Below are 18451 nucleotides of genomic sequence, written 5' to 3'. Positions count from 1 at the left end.
AATCTTGGTGTGCTTTGGTCCATGCGCAGTAAATTGTTCGTAAACTTTGTAGCACCTTCAGCTGCTGTATTACCAAAGGGTGAATACAAAGACACTTTTCTGCTTTGAAACTTCTATACCACTTTGAGGTCTGGAAGCTTAGCGTATTTTGCCACTGAAATACACTGTCACTGATGCTGTTTTGTTTGCTCATCTTTGAAAGCTAATAGACTGGTTTAATTAATTGTCCAAGATTTTTCTAAAACAACGTCCTAATTCTTGCATTTAGCTGTGGCATATCATACACTGTTGTTATCTCCTCTACCAGATTTTTGCAACAAGTTGTTTTAAAACTATAATCTCGTTGAAGGGAAAAAATGAAGTGCAGTTGAAAAGGCAGTTATGCCGAAAGATAAACACAGCAATATTACTTATCAAAACGAGTACAGTTTTTGCTTGCCTAATGAATGCAACATATAGCTTTCTCTACATATACAAAACCTGAGGAAAAAAAAAAGCTTTATAACATATAAAGTATGCAACATTATTTCAGGCATAACTGTATTGGATATGTATCTAGGCCTGAGAGTGTAGATAACACAATATAAGTGCTTTGCCTGTCTAAACATGTTAAATAAATGAGCATTCACTATCTCATTCAAATACATTAGTAGATGTACTCGCATAGTTAATTTTCTTTTTAATGCACTACACGTGACATTTGCAGCACAGAGCTATAGTGTATCTTACTGTTTGATGAAAGTTCTTCCACTTCCCCTCCTTCCCCCCCTTTTAAACAAACCTTTATTTGAATAAGCCTTTATGAAACAGATCTTTGGCATATCTTCTTTTCAGGAAGTTCAGTCAGTGTAAGCAGAGATAAAGCAGTCATGTTACGAAGAATATTACATAAGGGAAGATTTTTTAGAGAAAGAGGGTGACAAACATAAGGGAGGGGAAGAACACCCTTAAGAGGAAATCTGATTTCTTTCTTGCAGCTGTTTGGTTTTACTGAGCTGTGATTTGCTATTCAAAATAAAACAAGCTTGGAGTTAAGAAAAAACGTACAGGAACTTTGGTGAAAATGGTAATGAGAGAAGTGCTGCATAAGTTATTTTCACCTATATCTTGATTTTCACAATGCTGGCTTTTTAGGAGACAAAATGAAAAATTAAGATAATTATTCATGCTGCAAATAGTTAGGAAAACCATCCCCAAATTGTTTTTCTTATACACGAAAATTCCTATGTTGGTAGAAGGAAGACAGGAAAAGTAAAAATTGTATGCCTCTTTATCTCAAATAAGGCATCAAAATGTAAAAAAATTTGTAAAGTGCAAAGATAGCACTCATGTTGTAAATTCTGGAATTTGATATTGTCACTTCAGTCTTTCTACTTGTGTGTTTCCTACAGGAGGGCAGCTTTGGTGTACCACAACCAAGGCCATCTCAGAGGGTGAAGAGCTGGTCGCCTTTGTTGTGGATTTTGACTCAAGGCTGCAAGCTGCCAGTCAGATGACTCTCGCAGAAGGCATGTACCCCGCCCGCCTGCTGGACTCCATACAGCTGCTCCCGCAGCAAGCTGCCATGGCATCTATTTTGCCGACAGCAATTGTGAACAGTAAGTGAGAAACTCTGTTCTCTGGTGGATTTTCAAAACAACAGTACTCCAAGGCACATGTGAAGAGCTAATTCAGCAATGGTAAATTCATGACCACAGAAACCACACCACAGCTCAAAGCCTGCTTTTGTTCTCCCATCATCTCAGATAAAAAGAGCAGGAAGAGCAGTCTGGCAAGAGCCTCACCCAGAGTACCTGCCCTCGTGTGGAGGTTCTGTGATCTGTTCCCAGAGGCAGTAGTATTAGAAACTGTTAAAAAAAAAGACAAGATAGGTCGGCTAGCTCTCAAAGTCCAGCCTCGGTTGCTCGAGTGAGCTTATTGCTTACCACTGCAGTTTCTTGTAATAATTCATGATACTCAGAAAAAGAAACACATCTTTTCAGCGATTGTTTCAAAATGCAGCAGAAATCATGCCTTAGAGCAGCCCTGATTTATTGTAGCATCTCCACTCAATGTGGTTAACCAATAATGTTTTTACATCTTCTGGTCATCAGTGGGCTCTAATCATGGACAAAATGCAGCATGCATTCAAGTGCTGCCCTTAGAGAGGAGGGACATGAGTGTTCCTGAACTGGGACAATTCCGCTCAAATTAAAGTTTACATTTTTAACTTTTGCTTATGCAGAAGTTTACCTGCTGTTTACCTTTATACAGCCCTAGTTCCTCATCCTCCTTTCTAAGTACTTTTCAAACATATTGGCCATTACCATGATCCTCACCAGTCATCACTTAGACCTAGACTTAGATTGCACATTCTTAGCTCTCAGCACTTTGCAAGTCTGTCCATTTAGACCCCATGCTGGAGCACTTCCTTGTGCTTCTTACGGTTTCTAAGTATTCTGATTAGTTATAATGAACTACTGAACACAGTATTTCAGGTGCACATGTGAGCACATGATCTGCCACTCACACTCACATCTAATAGTACTGAGCCTTGAACAGTCACAACATCTTCAAGCTCTTCACACAGAACTAGTTAAAATACCCCTGGTAACACATTTCATTCTATGTTTTCCTTTCAGATTATTTTTCCTTTTTAATTGCTTATTTTCTGGTCAACAATTTTGATAGCTACATATTTAATGTTAGTCTATTTTTAAAGATAAACCTTCAAATGCCCTTATCATCCAAGTCTTCTCTTCCAAGAGTGAGGTGGAGCAGCCTCATGCCCTTTAGCTAAGTACATTCATTTTTACCCCACCAGTGGGGCAGATGTGAGCTGACATACCTGCTCACAGAACTAGCAATTAGGAATACACAGGACCATTCCAAAATAAGGTGTCAGAGGCACCTAACACGCCACTAACTAAAGTTACCTCTGTTAGGGGAGGCCTGTTTATAGCCAACAGCTGAAAGGGAGCTGCAACAGTGGGTTACCTTGCCTAAAAGGCACAGCTTGTTTCAGCTGAGATAATATTCTTGTGTAAATCTATGAGGCCAGCTCTGGGCTTCGGCAAAGTAGTCAGATTTCTACAACATCATATTTCTGGAAACATCTTTTCTGTCAGCACTGACTTGTGCAGAGCCCTGGAAAGCCTCATTGAACATTGCTAAGAGGAGTCTTTAAGTTTATGATGCATCAGCTCTGGCTATACATGTTTAGCAGCCACTCTGTAATTTCTGTGTTCTTGACTCAAGGAAAATGCTAAAATAGCAAGTCTTACTGCTCAGAACTTTCCACATTGGTCCCAACTCTGCCTCTGATCATAAGGGGCTATTTTCACATTTCATTGTTGAGTTGGTAAAATTCAGTTTCTTCATTAAAGTCTTGAACTCAAAGTTGAGCAACAAGCTGAATGAACTTCTAGATCTGTAATGAGCCATCTCTTAAGCATTCTTTTTCTAGATCTCTGAAAAAAAAAAGGTGAGTAGTAATAGTTTCAGATCCTATCCGTCTACATTGTTCTTCCCGAAATTCCATCCTCTCACCATGCAAAACTCCTCAAATGCATTTCCTCTTCTTGGCATGTAATGGGAGTCACAAATTCACCATGCATAACTACAGCTACAGACTGTCCAGGCCATCTAACTCATAGGAAATAGATGGCTGGAAGTCAAATTCATTAAGAGAATCAGAAAGTTCAATTCTGTGATGGAATGCAGTCAAATGAATTCAAATAGGACAAGTTGCCCAGATCAGAATTTCCTATTAGTACTTTTGGACATTCTTTTCTGTGGAAACACCAACAGTTCAACTTTTTTAAACCATTTTGAGGCCAAAACCAAATGTTGAAATGTCACCTTTAAAGTGAGGTGGACATTTCAAATGATGCAAGCTGTATCACTAATGTTTTAATAGTGATGTATGCCGGAATACTAACTGCTCCATTAAGTGTTTGTGTCTGAATTCCATGCACAATTATTCAGTGGCAAAGGGAAAAATAGAAATTGGTAGTGGTATAAATATTTTTTGCAAATTCATGAGTAGAAAGACAGACAAACATTAGCATTGCAATCAGAGAAGCAAACTAAGCAATGTAAATTTTGGTTGCATTTGTAAATATTTAGCAAATAAAAGACTCATCCATGACAATGGGTTGGAATCTTCAACTTTGTTCACCCAAAGGAATTGAAACAGAGCAGTTGTCCTGTACATATCAATATTTGAAATTAAACATAAATTGTCATGAATGGTAATGAATTACATCATCAGCTACAGTGCCATGTTTTCAGAGCAGCCAGCCATTCTTCAAAACTATGTTAATTACAGTCTTTAGCAGCTCTTTGCATTCTGAAGTCAGAGGGAGTTTTGATGTTGATCAAGATGTGTTTTGATGTTGACTGCAATTGCCTGATCCTGAGGTCAGTCTGGAGTTACTAATTATTTTATCCTCTCTCAGTCTCAATAGCAGTCGAGAGGTGTCCACACCAGATGTGGAGAATGGTTCTGTGCCTATGATAATTCCTGAAATCTATGCATGAATGGGAATAGTGTTCATTGACTTAAGCCAAAGGTATAGAAGGGACTGTTGTCATGATTTAGAAATATAAACAAGTTCCAGTGTTCAAGTGTGGATGCTGTCATAGTTTAATTTATTAGTGTAGATGTGCCCCAAAAGAGCAGGGATTTTTTCTTGTTCTTATTGATGGGATGGAAGGTTCACCTTTCAGAAATCAAATAGGTCTTTTGTCTTTCCGAGATGTATACACAACAGGTTCTGTGTCCTTTGACAGGGTATTAACACACAAATATCTGTTCACTTTGTGTAAAAATACCATATGCATTACTACTCTTAGCATTAGTAGAGTATGTAGCTTCTAATGCACAATCAAAATCCTGACTGCTGCTGTTAAAAACACTCCGTGCAACCTCTGCATGATCTCTCCTCAGAGGGATGCTGACACTTTGGCATAGGAGACAATGAAAAATTGCCTTATTTTTAGTAAATATCCTCTATGCATAATGAAAAGTGGAAAACCAACAATTTACTGAAAAGAAGAGGACAAAAATACATAAGAAATTTCAATTTCTATAATTAATAAGAATAGGAACCAAGGAAATAGATATGCTGCTTAGTATAATATCACATTCAATATTATATGATCTTAAGGAAAAGTAATCTAGTCTTGCCTCCTGGATATCAGAACAAAAGGATTGTACAGTAATAAATGCATAAGCATACTGAAAATACACATTCCTCAGAATGATCTGCAGTTAGCACTCAAAAATTCCAAGGCCCAGAGCTGGAAAGTCTTGTGCACACAGAAAAAAATTGAAAGATGTCACCTAATGAGTAGTGATGTATTGGAAATACAGCATAGTTCCTTAATTGTTCCCAACAAACATTTAATTTAATGTAATTTTTAAAAATAATTATGTGCCAGAAGCTTCTAGCTTTATGCAACTTTTTTTGAAAAAATACTCTTTTGAAAGAAACAACTGTCTCCTATGTTAGTCTCTCATCTGCAAGTGAGATTGCAATTTTAATAAACCCATTTCTCTGCTTTCAATGTTTTGTTAAATAAGTATTTTTTTTTAATGGGGAAGGGAGGGGAATTAATCTAGCTGTGTTAATTGGTTGGCACCAAGTGAACTGTGACTAACCTGCACCTGCTTATACTTGCTTGTAGAGGACATATTTCCTTGCAAATCCTGCGGCATTTGGTACCGAAGTGAGCGGAACCTGCAGGCCCATCTCATGTATTACTGCAGTGGGAGGCAAAGAGAGGGGCCACAGTTGTCAGAGGAGAGTGAGGACAGTGCTCAGCAGATATCCAGTGTCTGCCCCTTTCCACAGTGCACCAAAAGCTTTTCAAACGCAAGAGCTCTGGAAATGCACCTAAATTCTCACAGTGGTAAGTATCATGTATTTTCATGTGTCATCTTCTAGATTTATCTTTTTGAAGAATTATTCACTGTAGACATTCAATAGATCAATGTCTCTCCAAATATAGGGAAGTGTTGCATGTAGATAATACCAAAATGCCAACAGTTTCTGACCTGTGTTCTACACCAAGTACCTCTTCCAGGTAACCAGTGTCATTTGTCTTATCTGCTAAACCTCATTTGAATGTTGTCTCTCTCTTAATGTGTGTACACACACATACAGGCAGCATTTCTTTACTGGCGAAGGTATGATTAGGAATCCAGACACAATCAATTACTGCAGGATTCCAGCTACCAAACATACACACAACCAGAGAACATGTCCTTCTGAAGTAATATCTTCCTCCTTAGCCCTAGAGGAGGCTTCTTAGACAGAAGGCTCTAAGGATCATGGTCCACATCTCTGTGGACACTTGTTTCATAAAAAACTTATTGTTTGATAGAAATATTATTTTCCCTTCTTATAAATATAAAATGGGGATAGTGTTTTAGAATCACAAAATCAAAGAATCATAGGTTAGGTTGGAAAAGATCTTTGAGATCATCGAGTCCACCACTAAACCATGTCCCTAATCACCACATCAGCATAGTGTAGATGACCAATTTTGAATTGGATTACGGCTGGAAACACAAGTTAAGAGTTTGCAGGACATTTTGCATTGGAGTTTTTAGTAGCAGAGAACACCTACAAATAAGAAAGACTGCAGTGTCAGTGTGTTGTGTGTTTGCTGTCTGGTGTACAGATCTGCTTCTGGAAAGAAGCAAGTGTTCTACAGGTGTTCTTGACCTTCCTGTTAAATCAATGGAGTCTAAAGGACATTAATGGGTGCTTTAATCACAGAAGAAAGCCTTATTTGTCTGCAGTGTAAGAACTCCTGGGGCATGCATAGTCTGTGGATTTGGTGAAGTGAAAAATGTTCCCCTGATACTTGGGTAGCAATTGCAATTCTAAAAGGCAACATACTGCCTTGGAGAAGTTTGGTACCTCCCTGAAAATGACTAGAAGAGTGCTGAGTGAAAACTTCTTTATGTAGACAACACTGGAAACCTTTAGTCATTCATCATCAATGGTCCCCTTGTTATCCAAGAGGAGGCAGTCACAGAGCTGCTGAGCTGCTTGGATGTTTATAAATCTACAGGCCCAGATGAAATCCATCGTAGGGTGACGAGGGAGCTGGCAGATGAGCTTGTGAAGCTACTCTCCATCATTTATCAACAGTCCTGGCATACTGGTGAGGTTCCAGATGGCTGGAAGCTGGCCAGTGTGACACTGATTCACAAAAAGGGTGGGAAGGAGGATCCTAGTAATTATAGGCCAGTTAGGCTGACCCAAGTACCTGGTCAGGTAACAGAACAGTTTATATTGAGTGTCATCACACAGCCCTTACAGGATGGTCAGGGTATCAGACCCAGCCAGCATGGGTTTAGGAGGGGTCAGTCATGTTTAACCAACCTGGTCTTCTTTTATAACCAAGTGATCCTCCTGGTGGATGCAGGAAAGGATGTGGATGTTGTCTATTTGGACTTTAGCAAGGCCTTTGACACTGTCTCCCACAGCATAATCCTAGGAAAGCTGGCAGCCCACGGCTTGGACAGGAGCACTCTCTGCTGGGTTCAGACTGGCTGGATGGCTGGCCCCAGAGAGTGGTGGTGAATGGTGCTGCATCCAGCTGGGGACAGTCACAAGTGGTGTCCCTCAGGGATCTGTGCTGGGGCTAGTTCTGTTCAGTGTTTTTATTGACAACATGGATGAGGGTATTGAGTCTTTAATCAGTGAATTTGCGGGCAACACAAAGCTGGGAGCGTGTGTCAATCTGTTGGAGGGTAGGAGGGCTCTGCAGAGAGACCTGGAACAGTTGGATGGATGGGCAGAGTCCAATAGGATGAAGTTTAATAAATCCAACTGGTGAGTCCTGCATTTTGGCCACAATAACCCCCTGCAGCATTGTAGGCTGGGGACGGTGTGGCTGGACAGTGCCCAGGCAGAAAGGGACATGGGGGTACTGACAGCTGGCTGAACATGAGCCAGCAGTGTGCCCTGGTGGCCAAGAAGGCCAACGGCATCCTGGCCTCTATCAGGAATAGTGTGGCCAGCAGGAGCAGGGAGGTCATCCTTCCCCTGTACTCAGCACTGGTGAGGCCGCACCTTGAGTGCTGTGTCCAGTTCTGGCCCCTCAGTTTAAGAAGGACGTTGAGGTGCTTGAGCGCATCCAGAGGAGGGCAACAAGGCTGGTGAGGGGCTTGGAACACAAGCCCTGTGAGGAACGACTGAGGGAACTGGGGTTGTTTAGCCTGGAGAAAAGGAGACTCAGAGGTGACCTTATCACTATCTACAACTTCCTGAAAGGTGGTTGTGGTTAGGTGGGAGTTGGTCTCTTTCTCCAGGCAGAAGCTGACAGAACAAGAGGACACAGTCTTAAGCTGTGCCAAGAGAAATATAGGTTAGATATTAGGAAAAAGTTTATTATGGAATGAGTGATAAAGTTCTGGAATTGCCTGCCTGGGGAGGTGGTGGAGTCACCATCCCTGGATGTGTTTAAACTAAGACTGCATGTGGCACTCAGTACCATGGTTTAGCTGAGGTGTTAGGGCATGGTTTGGACTCGATCTTGAAGGGCTCTTCCAACCTAGGGAAGAGCCTCTGTGATTCTGTGTGATTTAGAGGTCAGATCTTTCTGTGCTTCAAGATATTAGCAGGCCATTGCCGTTTTCTGTTTGTTTCCTCGCAAATATTTAACTGTTCAGTAAACCAGCAGAACCATAGGCTACAACACCTTCAATAAAATTAGGTGCATGCAGCCCAATGTGTCTTACAGCATGGTAATTATAACCAGATACTCTGGGAGGATTACAGATTAATTTCTTCCCATGCAGAGGAAAACTGAAATACTAGCCATTGTGCAAAAATTTGCTTCAACTATTTGCATTTATTGACATACCACTGGCTTAGGTGTTGAGGGTTTTGAGCAATGAGCTGTAAGTGGCCATGTCTGCGTGTAATCTAGAGATCTATGTTCCTTGAAAGACATAAATCTGAGATTGTGGTGAATTTCCAGTAAGAATCTTTAGTTATTTCTTAGAAGAGAGGCTAAACCTCAGGTCTTTGCCTTTCCTTTTAGTCGCAAACCAGTCTATTCAATCATTCTTGCTCTCTTCCCTATTCTGTCAGTCTTTATTTTTCTATACAGATTATCACAATTTAACATTTAATTATCACAATGAAACATTCCTTTTCCAAATGTCTTGTAATCTTTGGAAGCCCTGTGTTTGCTTCAACTGCTATTACTCTTCCCACTGGAGGCTCTAGCAGACCTAGACCACTGGAATGCAGAGCCCTGACTGAAATGCAAAGTCCCATAGAGACTGCTGTCACCGTACCACATGATGGGGAAGCATGTGAAGCACCATCTCATGTCAGTGGAGGAGCTAAAGCCGCATGTGGCCTCCTGGGGTATGAATGCCTGATGGGAAACAAGTGCAGACTAAAGCTCTGTTTATCTCCTTGGTACCCTTCTGGCTTCTGATGCCAAGAGCAGGTCAAATTTCAAATGTCACTGGCAACTTGGGGGTTCACTGATGCTAGAGAAGAAGTGAGGGCCTCCAGGTATAACAGTGTGACTACCCACAGAGTGAGATACAATATTCTTACAGTTTTGTATTGTCCAGCTACTACACACCTACTTCACCTGACTGAGATGTGGTATATGTGCGTATGTGTAGGCAGAACAAATACTCATTTTAAATTCTGGATATCATCCCTATCAATATTTTTTCAGTTTCTATTGTCTAAAAGGTAACTAGAATCTGTGTTGTTGCAGTAGAGAAATTTGTTCTTATCTCTTTTTAAAGCATTTTCAATTTCAAAATGCCATGAAACATGGAGGTTTTTGTTTAATCGGTGATTGTAAGATGTCTTTGAATGTACTGTTCTTGATAAAGTGGTAGTGATTTCATGAGGAAAAGGTGTCATATTGTAGCAGTAGTTGCCAATGGCCACTATATGTGAAAGATGAAATGTCAGTGAAGCCATGTCTTACTGCTCCTCCTCCCTTCACAAGGAACACAGTCATCAGTCCTTTCTGATGAGGATAGATCTGCAACCTCTTCCCACACTACAGCCAACTGATACAAGCAAAGAGCTGAGCATCAGTATGCTCAAAATGCTACTTCTGCATTCTCTGTAGCTTTTAGGCACACTGAGGGCTGTATATAATAACCTTGAACCTCTTGACCTTGGTGTGCTTTCTGTGCATTCAAAATTTCCAGTGATTGTATATGGGGAACATAGTGTCCCTTTAGTTATAATTGTAATTTCTGAGACCTTTCATTTAGAATAAGTCCAATCTATTTTTATCCTTTTCCTTGTTCTTTCTCTCCCTGCAGCTCTGATGAATGCATGCAGATACTAGTGCTCTCCAAAGCAGAGCAAAAGTCTGGGAATAACCTAGCATTTCGAGGAAAAACCAATTCAAGTATTTTCAGGGTGACTAATACCATCTCATTAGAAGAAAATTAGTCATTCTCACTGCATTTGTACCTTCTGTGCAGCTGATTTCCCAGTATTCCTCAAGAGGAGCAAAATGGTCACTTTATTTTGTATTTTGCTTGTCTTTTCTGTAGGAGTGAAAATGGAAGAATTTCTCCCACCCGGTGCTAGTCTGAAATGCACAGTTTGTACTTACACTGCAGATTCAGTGATTAACTTTCATCAGCACCTGTTCTCGCATCTTACTCAAGCTGCCTTTAGATGCAATCACTGCCATTTTGGCTTCCAAACTCAGAGGGAGCTACTGCAGCACCAAGAGTTACATGTCTCTGGCAACAAAATTCAGAGAGAAAGTGACATTGAACACTCTCCAAGTGGAAATGAAGAAGGTTTACAGCCAGCAACGGACCTGTTAAGCAGAAATGATGTTCCCCAGAGCCAAAAGACCATGCAGACTAAAGATGCAAGTTCTGATACAGAGCTTGATAAATGTGAAAAAAAGGCTCCACTTTTCCTTCCAAACCAGAGGCCAGAAACCCAGCCTGCCACAAACAAGCAGAGCTTTTCATATACCAAGATAAAATCTGAACCATCCAGTCCAAGACTTGCTTCATCTCCAGTTCAGCCTAATATTGGTCCTTCTTTCCCAATGGGACCTTTTCTTTCCCAGTTTGCTTTTCCCCAAGACATCACTGTGGTTCCTCAGGCTTCAGAGATATTAGCCAAAATGTCAGAACTGGTCCATCGAAGGCTAAGGCATGGAAGTAGCAATTATCCGCCTGTAATTTACAGTCCTTTGATGCCTAAAGGGGCTACATGTTTTGAATGCAACATAACATTCAATAATTTGGACAACTATTTGGTACACAAAAAGCATTACTGCAGCAGCCGATGGCAGCAGATTGCAAAGTCACCAGATTTTTCCAGTGTTCCAGAAAAAATGCCTGAAGCTGTAAGTCCCAGTAATGGTCAAAGCTCTATAAACATCCTGAATCCAGCTCCTCACACATCAGATCCAGAAAATCAACTTCTGCAGACATCTTGCTTAAACTCTTCCAATGTTTTAGATTTGATTGGGCCAAACAATAAAAGTCATGAAAAGGACTTTACTGCACAGCCTAAGAAGTTGTCAACTGTAAGCAATGGTGATGAGAAGATAAATGGAAAACCTTCTGATGTGAAGAATCCCAATGCTCCTTTAGTAGAGGGGGAGAGTGACCCTAACAAGACCACATGTGAAGCTTGCAATATTACTTTCAGCAGACATGAGACCTACATGGTCCACAAGCAGTATTACTGTGCCACTCGCCACGATCCCCCGCTAAAGAGGTCCGCTTCCAACAAAGTGCCTGCCATGCAGAGAACAATGCGTACTCGGAAGCGAAGGAAGATGTATGAGATGTGCTTACCAGAGCAAGAGCAGAGGCCACCACTAGTTCAACAGCGATTTCTAGAAGTTGCTAATCTCAGCAATCCTTGTACATCTACTCAAGAGTCAACAGAGGGTCTTGGGGAATGCTACCACCCACGATGTGATATCTTTCCAGGAATAGTCTCAAAGCATCTGGAAACATCACTGTCTATGAACAAGTGTGTTCCAGTTTCAAAGTGTGATACTGCCCACTCCACCGTGTCTTGCTTGGAGATGGATGTGCCAATAGATCTCAGTAAAAAATGCTTACCCCCATCAGAGAGGACGTCCACTTCTCCCAAAAGGCTGCTGGACTACCATGAGTGCACCGTATGCAAGATCAGTTTTAACAAGGTAGAGAACTACCTGGCTCACAAGCAGAATTTTTGTCCTGTCACTGCTCATCAGCGTAGTGACCTGGGACAACTTGACAGTAAGGTGTTTCAAAACCCAGAAAGTGAAAGAAACAGCCCAGATGTCAGTTATGAGAGAAGCATTATCAAATGTGAGAAAAATGGAAACTCAAAACAGTCCTCTCCTAATGGAAACTTATTTTCGACACACTTAGCAACACTTCAAGGACTGAAAGTCTTTAGTGAAGCGGCCCAGCTTATTGCTACAAAAGAAGAAAATAAACATTTGTTTCTTCCACAATGCCTTTACCCTGGAGCAATAAAGAAAGCTAAAGGAGCAGATCAGCTTTCTCCATATTATGGAATAAAGCCAAGTGATTACATTTCTGGTTCTCTCGTCATTCATAATACTGATTTAGATCAAAGCACAAATACAGAAAGTGAATCTCCTAAAGGCCAGGCGCCTTCAAATGGATGTGCTGTGCAGAAGAAAGAATCTCTTCCACTACTGCCAAAAAACCGAGGCATGGTAATAGTTAATGGGGGACTAAAACAGGAGGAAAGACCTGCTGCTAACCCACAGCAAGAGAACATTTCCCAGAATCCTCCGCATGAAGATGGGCACAAGTCTCCTTCTTGGATCTCTGAGAATCCCTTAGCTACAAATGAAAACGTCTCTCCAGCAATCCCTACAGCAGAGGAACAGTTGTCTAGTATAGCTAAAGGTGTGAATGGCTCTACCCAGGCTCCAACCAGTGGAAAGTATTGCCGACTGTGTGACATCCAGTTCAACAATCTCTCAAACTTTATAACTCATAAGAAGTTTTATTGCTCTTCACATGCAGCAGAACACGTCAAATGAAACAACTGGTCACCTTTGGTACATGTGTTTAGCATATTGTTCCATACAGTTTAAAGAAAGCTGTTTGAATTACATCTGGACAATCAGGAGATTTCACTATTGCTGAGTTGAAGACTTAAAGGTGTAATTTCATTACAGTCCATTAGTAAAGTGTATTATTGGTGCCATTTTCAAAAATATTAATTTATTTTACCAGCAGTATTCATAGCTGTAGTTATGTTATTTTTTATTTAAAAACTTTATATTAAAGTCATTTGTAATGTTATTGTATAGTTATTGTGTAGCACATATGGTTTGCACTGTATAGTAGATTTTAAAGAAAATAGTCGCAAACAATACAGAAAAGCATTTTAGAAATAGCTTCAAAAGCACTTGTGTATCCTGATTTTTTTTTATATGCTGTTGCAGATATATGTATATGCTAAAATATAACTTGCAAAGAAGTTTCAACTATGCTGTAAAGTTCGCCTTAAAATTTCAATTTTTTTGAACAATTGGGCTCAGTTTGCACTTTATATTTTAGCACATACAGTACCTTAGTCATTAGGCTTTGCATTTGTATGTAGCAGTATGTTTCTGTCCACTTTCTTAATCTGAAACGTACGTTAAATGAAGATGGCATTTTCTTTCATGTATAGTACTTGTATTTACTTTCGCTGATGCATCTCTGTCTCAATTTTTAAACCTTTGCTGTTAAATGCAATACTTTATAAAGAATGAACAAAATTACTGGAAGCAGTATTGTAAGAAATGAGGTCATATCAATCAGTTTTATCTTTTGAAAGGCACAGTCTAAAACAAAACCCTAAACTCAATGCTGCAATTATGAATCTAATTCATATATAAGATATATTTAAATATAAGAGTAGCAATACTGCAACTGGTGATCACAAAGATAATGTTCTACTTCTGATAGAAATAATTTCTCAACAAATGTTGTTACTATGCATGTATATGGATGGAATAAAATTCCAGATAATTGGAGAAGTTTGGCAGTAATTTCTTGATTTTCTTTTTTAAGTTTGTTTTTCAAGGTTGATTTAGAGCTCACAAACTGTGGAAAAGCTCTTAGGAACAAGCTAACATTGCCTTCACTTCAGTGGAAGCAAAGTGTTCAAAGAGACAACGAGTATAAAGGATGCTTCCGCTTCCAGGCAGTCCCTGCTGACAGGTCACTAGTGCAGCTGGGTCTAAGCCTGCCTAGTGAACTGAAACGTAAAATGTGAGGGTCTGAAACCAGGAAGGCTACTCTCTTTACTGGTGCCAAGGAACACATACTTCCCTGGCAGTATCTCCATATGTCAAATTCAGTGGAACAATCTCCTTCCTAATAGCTCTGGTATGATTCTTCATGTGTTCAGTATTCTTATATGAAAAACAAGATCACTCATTTAAGAGAACAGAAGTTTGTTACATTAATTCAGTATAGAAATATTAGTCAATAACTTATGTTATATTAAAATCTGAACTAATACACAGTTAGTACCATTCACTTGCAATTGTTTGGTCTCCTGTACACTGTTTTCATTTAAAAATTTGAGGTTATAAAAATGACCTATTGATGCACTTTCATCCTACAAATTTGAAAGCAAAACCATTATCTGAATAGTTACATAAACTTTTATTTTAGTTCCTGTATCAGCCAAAGAAACAGCTCAGAACAAACTATGTAAAAAGATGGTATTTCAGCAGAGCAGCCAGTCATAGTCTAGCAAAAGAGCATACAATGCCACTGGCTTTCAGCAGTGGTATTACCATTTCTGTGTAGTTTTTAACTGAAACTGTCCTTTTATTATTATTATTTGTAAGTGTAGCTACATGTAACCCAGTAGCAAAAATAATAAACACCTCAAAACTATAGTTAGCAATTCTGCTGTTTAGTTAGGCTTTAAATACAGGTCAAGAGTGCTTAAAATTGTACTAATTCCCACTTGCAACAAAGATAGCAGATGTATACATTCATTTCAGTAGGCCCAAAGTTGCTCCTATAGCAAATACTTTGGATAATAACACTTGTGAAGGAGAAAAATCATTACAATCACAGGGAGAATAAAATGAGCAAAATGTTCATGATTATCAATTAAACGTTCATTACAAAATAGACCAGGATATCTAAGACTTCACAATATTTGAAATAGATAAAACATTTTGGCCTTTTTGGTGGCAAAACATTATTTTGAAGATTATCCATCATGCAATAATGGGTTAAAGAACTAGGTGATTACATCTGGATTGAAATAACCTAATTCTTAAAGAACCACATGCACAAATGAAAATGTTTTAGATGAAGCTGGTAAGAAGGCCATAGGTTGTGTAATTTACACTTGCAGAGCTCTAGGGATGTGTTTAGACAGTGAGAAAGTAAAGGAAAATATCAGGGTTAAAGCAAATACCAAGTTGAGAAGTGATGCTGAAGGAGGAAAGCCTTATCACAAACAGTTTCTGATCCAGAAATGCTGAGGGTTCCTGATATATTCCAGAGGTAAATTAAAGCCTGCCATTCTGCATTATATTCTTCCCACTGGCTAGTCCAATTTCTTTCACACAACAGAATAATTCTGCTAGCGTTTTCTCTTTATAAATCACCTATTTGGTTGACTGCTTCCATTTTTACAAGTTCAAAATAAGCACAGCCTGTTCATTTGTGGGGGCAGAGTTACTCAATTGTAAACAGATTTTATATATTTTAGTCACTTCACTGGAACAACTGGCAACTCTGACATGTGCTAAGCCCCTAAGTTATACCATCACACTCTATGAAAGTAAAACTCTACACAAGATAGGTGGGTAGCAGATAATAATATTTTAATTTCTTTTTACATTTTTTTTAAAAACAGGAAGCATTTTATAAAAAGCTGCTCACATAGCTGGGTTCAGGAACTGTGTTTTCCCATAACTTTATAGACTGTTTCCAATTGTTTCACTTTTTTATTGCACTCATTTTTTTAATTTGCTCATGTGAAATAAGAACATAAACACTTTGACCAGCCAGAAATCTCTCTCCTGTCTCTTAAACCATTTTGCACAATACTGGCCTAATCCCGATTTGAGGCTTAAAGAACATCTACATATAAGTCATAAGTATTGTTTACCAAAATAAACTACTTAAATCTATTTTCTGACCAAGGGGTTACTTGTGTTCTCTTCAGATTATATCTACATGTTTATCCAAGGTGATAAACTGCCTATTGCTAAAAGCTTCTCTTCCCAAGTTCTTTTACATTTTTGTAGGGTTATAATTTTTTTTATCAAATCCCCTATGCAAAAGGAGTCCATCCTTAGTCTTTGACACCTGGAATTCAGCAGGAAATAGAGCACCTCAGTTAAATGGCTTGCATCCCTTAATCCCTGTCAGCTGGTGTCAGTAAATAAATCTTTGGGACTATGGGGTGAACAGCTCAGCAAAAGGCATTAAAATATTTCCTGGGTTTATGGGTTACAAAAAAATTTTATGTGTTTATGTTACAAAAAATAAAATTGCTCCACATGAAGACTTAATATTTAGAAGAGCTGGTTCCTGCCTAAATCCCTGTGTACTGATTGCCTGGCAGGTTTTACGTTCAACTTTTGGGTTTTTTAAGGAAGATTTCCTTAGTCACAAAACATCCCATCCACAGGCAGTGCTCAGAACTAATTTGGCCACATCCATGTCTGCCTAATTTATTTGGTTTTATCCCCAAATTCAGACTCTGAAAGGCAGTTGTGAGTCCTCATTCATATCACATTCATATCACAGTCTTCCCAGTTTTCACAAAACAATGGTGATTTTTTTTTTTTCTTTGTGGAAGAAAAAGAGTAAAGCGTATTGCTACAAGCTGTTGTCTGCTTGTCTTGAAGTAATTGTAATAACATCAGGATTCTGGTGACATCTTCTCATTATTACAAATAATCATAAAACTACATCATAGATATTACTGTGGATCCACACTCTTGGCTTTCTCAGTCTCTCATTTCCACTCTTGACTATGTTCATTGTCTACGCTGTCTGCAGGAATGTAGAAGTCATATCCTAAACATAATAAAGAGTATGAATAAGGTGATTTCTCCCTTGTACAATAAACACTGCACCATTGGCAAATGGGGAAGGAAAAAAAAGCAAATAAAAACCTTGATGTAGAAATTTTAAAATTAAATAAATTCCAGCACCACTATCAAGATGACATGTAGGTGGGCTAATTCACTTCACTGAAGTACATACATAAGCTATGAACCAGAAGCCACTCTAAAACAGTGGAACTAAGATGGCACTCTGAGCAGCCTGGAAAATCTGACTTAAAATTCCATAGTGAGTGTAATGGAAAAAGGGTGGTGTGGGATAAAATTATTGACGGGCAGAGAGGATAAGGAAAAAGAGAAGCAGCACCTTGTTAATCCCAAGAGTGTAGCATGGGTACACAGATGGCTGCAGAAGGCAGCAGTTACAAGGCATCAGCAATATAAAAATGGTACACGTCCCAGGAGGCCTATTGAGAGAGGCTAAAATACTGATGAGACAAGATCTTTGGAAGATCACTCCCAAATTCTAAATATTGCCAATGCAAAAGTTTTGGCTTCTGTGGTCACCTTTTCCCCAAGGCTGACAATGGGGAAGAGAGCCACAAGACTTTTGACCTTCCAGGTCACCTTCACAGCTGGCTTGTTGTGTTGCCATGAACTGTGCAGGACAAACATCCACAGAGCAGATACGTGTGACCTTACTGTAGAGTAAAGTCAAATACCCAGGCTTCAGATGTATTAGCCTGGGAGTCCACCTGGTCCCTCCACTGAGGTCTTCCACAGAGGTCACTGACAGTGCTTCAAATCCAGACCACTTAGAGCTACAGCAAAATGAACTAAAGTAGTGGTAGCACTCGTGTATGGAGTAAAACAGAGCACAGGGAAGGGAGGTGGGCTGGAAATCTGCAGTCACACAACTAAAGCTTCTGCGTAATACAGCAGCATGAGATGAATTAATTGTGACTGGAAGGGTGAGACAAGGCTTTTATGCTGGGGTGAACAGAAAATTGTGATTCTGACAATTTCAACTTGCAAATACATGGAGTCTTTTAATATAAATACACACACATATATCAAACATGCACAGAGAGACGATAATGTCCAAAGCAGGGAGACAACCTAAACTAGATTAAGAGATTAGATCAAGCACCTCTATGAGGTGATTAGAAAAATCCTTTGTTGCAGAAGTAATAGCCAGACCCTTTAATCTTCATTGAGTAGGGAAACTGGTACCTTTTGGTGCATGGAGGATGATAATATGCTCATTCATATCCAAATTTAAATGTCCTGGCAAAATTGCTCTTTCGCCTTTCTGCTCTCAGCTGCTTTTCACAGCCCCCAACCTCTCAGCCAAGGAATTTGTTCCTACCTACCAACTCAATGACCTTCACGCTCATTTTTTTTCACCTGACAACTT

General features: G+C 39.5%; 1 protein-coding gene across 5 annotated transcripts in view; it reads left to right on the top strand.

The window, feature by feature from the left end:
* ZFPM2 (zinc finger protein, FOG family member 2) overlaps positions 1 to 14025 on the top strand; it is a 308184-nt gene extending 294159 nt beyond the window's left edge. For all 5 annotated transcript variants that reach the window (XM_068182964.1, XM_068182969.1, XM_068182965.1 and 2 more), the window contains 3 exons: positions 1392 to 1598; positions 5671 to 5895; positions 10547 to 14025. In XM_068182964.1, the coding sequence (XP_068039065.1) occupies positions 1392 to 1598; positions 5671 to 5895; positions 10547 to 13038 (2924 nt within the window). In that variant the 3' untranslated portion in view covers positions 13039 to 14025. The remainder of the gene's footprint in view (positions 1 to 1391; positions 1599 to 5670; positions 5896 to 10546) is intronic.
* Positions 14026 to 18451: the final 4426 nt, after the last annotated feature.

The sequence above is a fragment of the Anomalospiza imberbis genome, chromosome 1 (genome assembly GCF_031753505.1).
Source record: "Anomalospiza imberbis isolate Cuckoo-Finch-1a 21T00152 chromosome 1, ASM3175350v1, whole genome shotgun sequence".
Lineage (NCBI taxonomy): Eukaryota > Metazoa > Chordata > Aves > Passeriformes > Viduidae > Anomalospiza > Anomalospiza imberbis.
The sequence above is the reverse complement of the archived record's forward strand: the minus strand, read 5'-3'. Positions and strand labels throughout refer to the sequence as shown.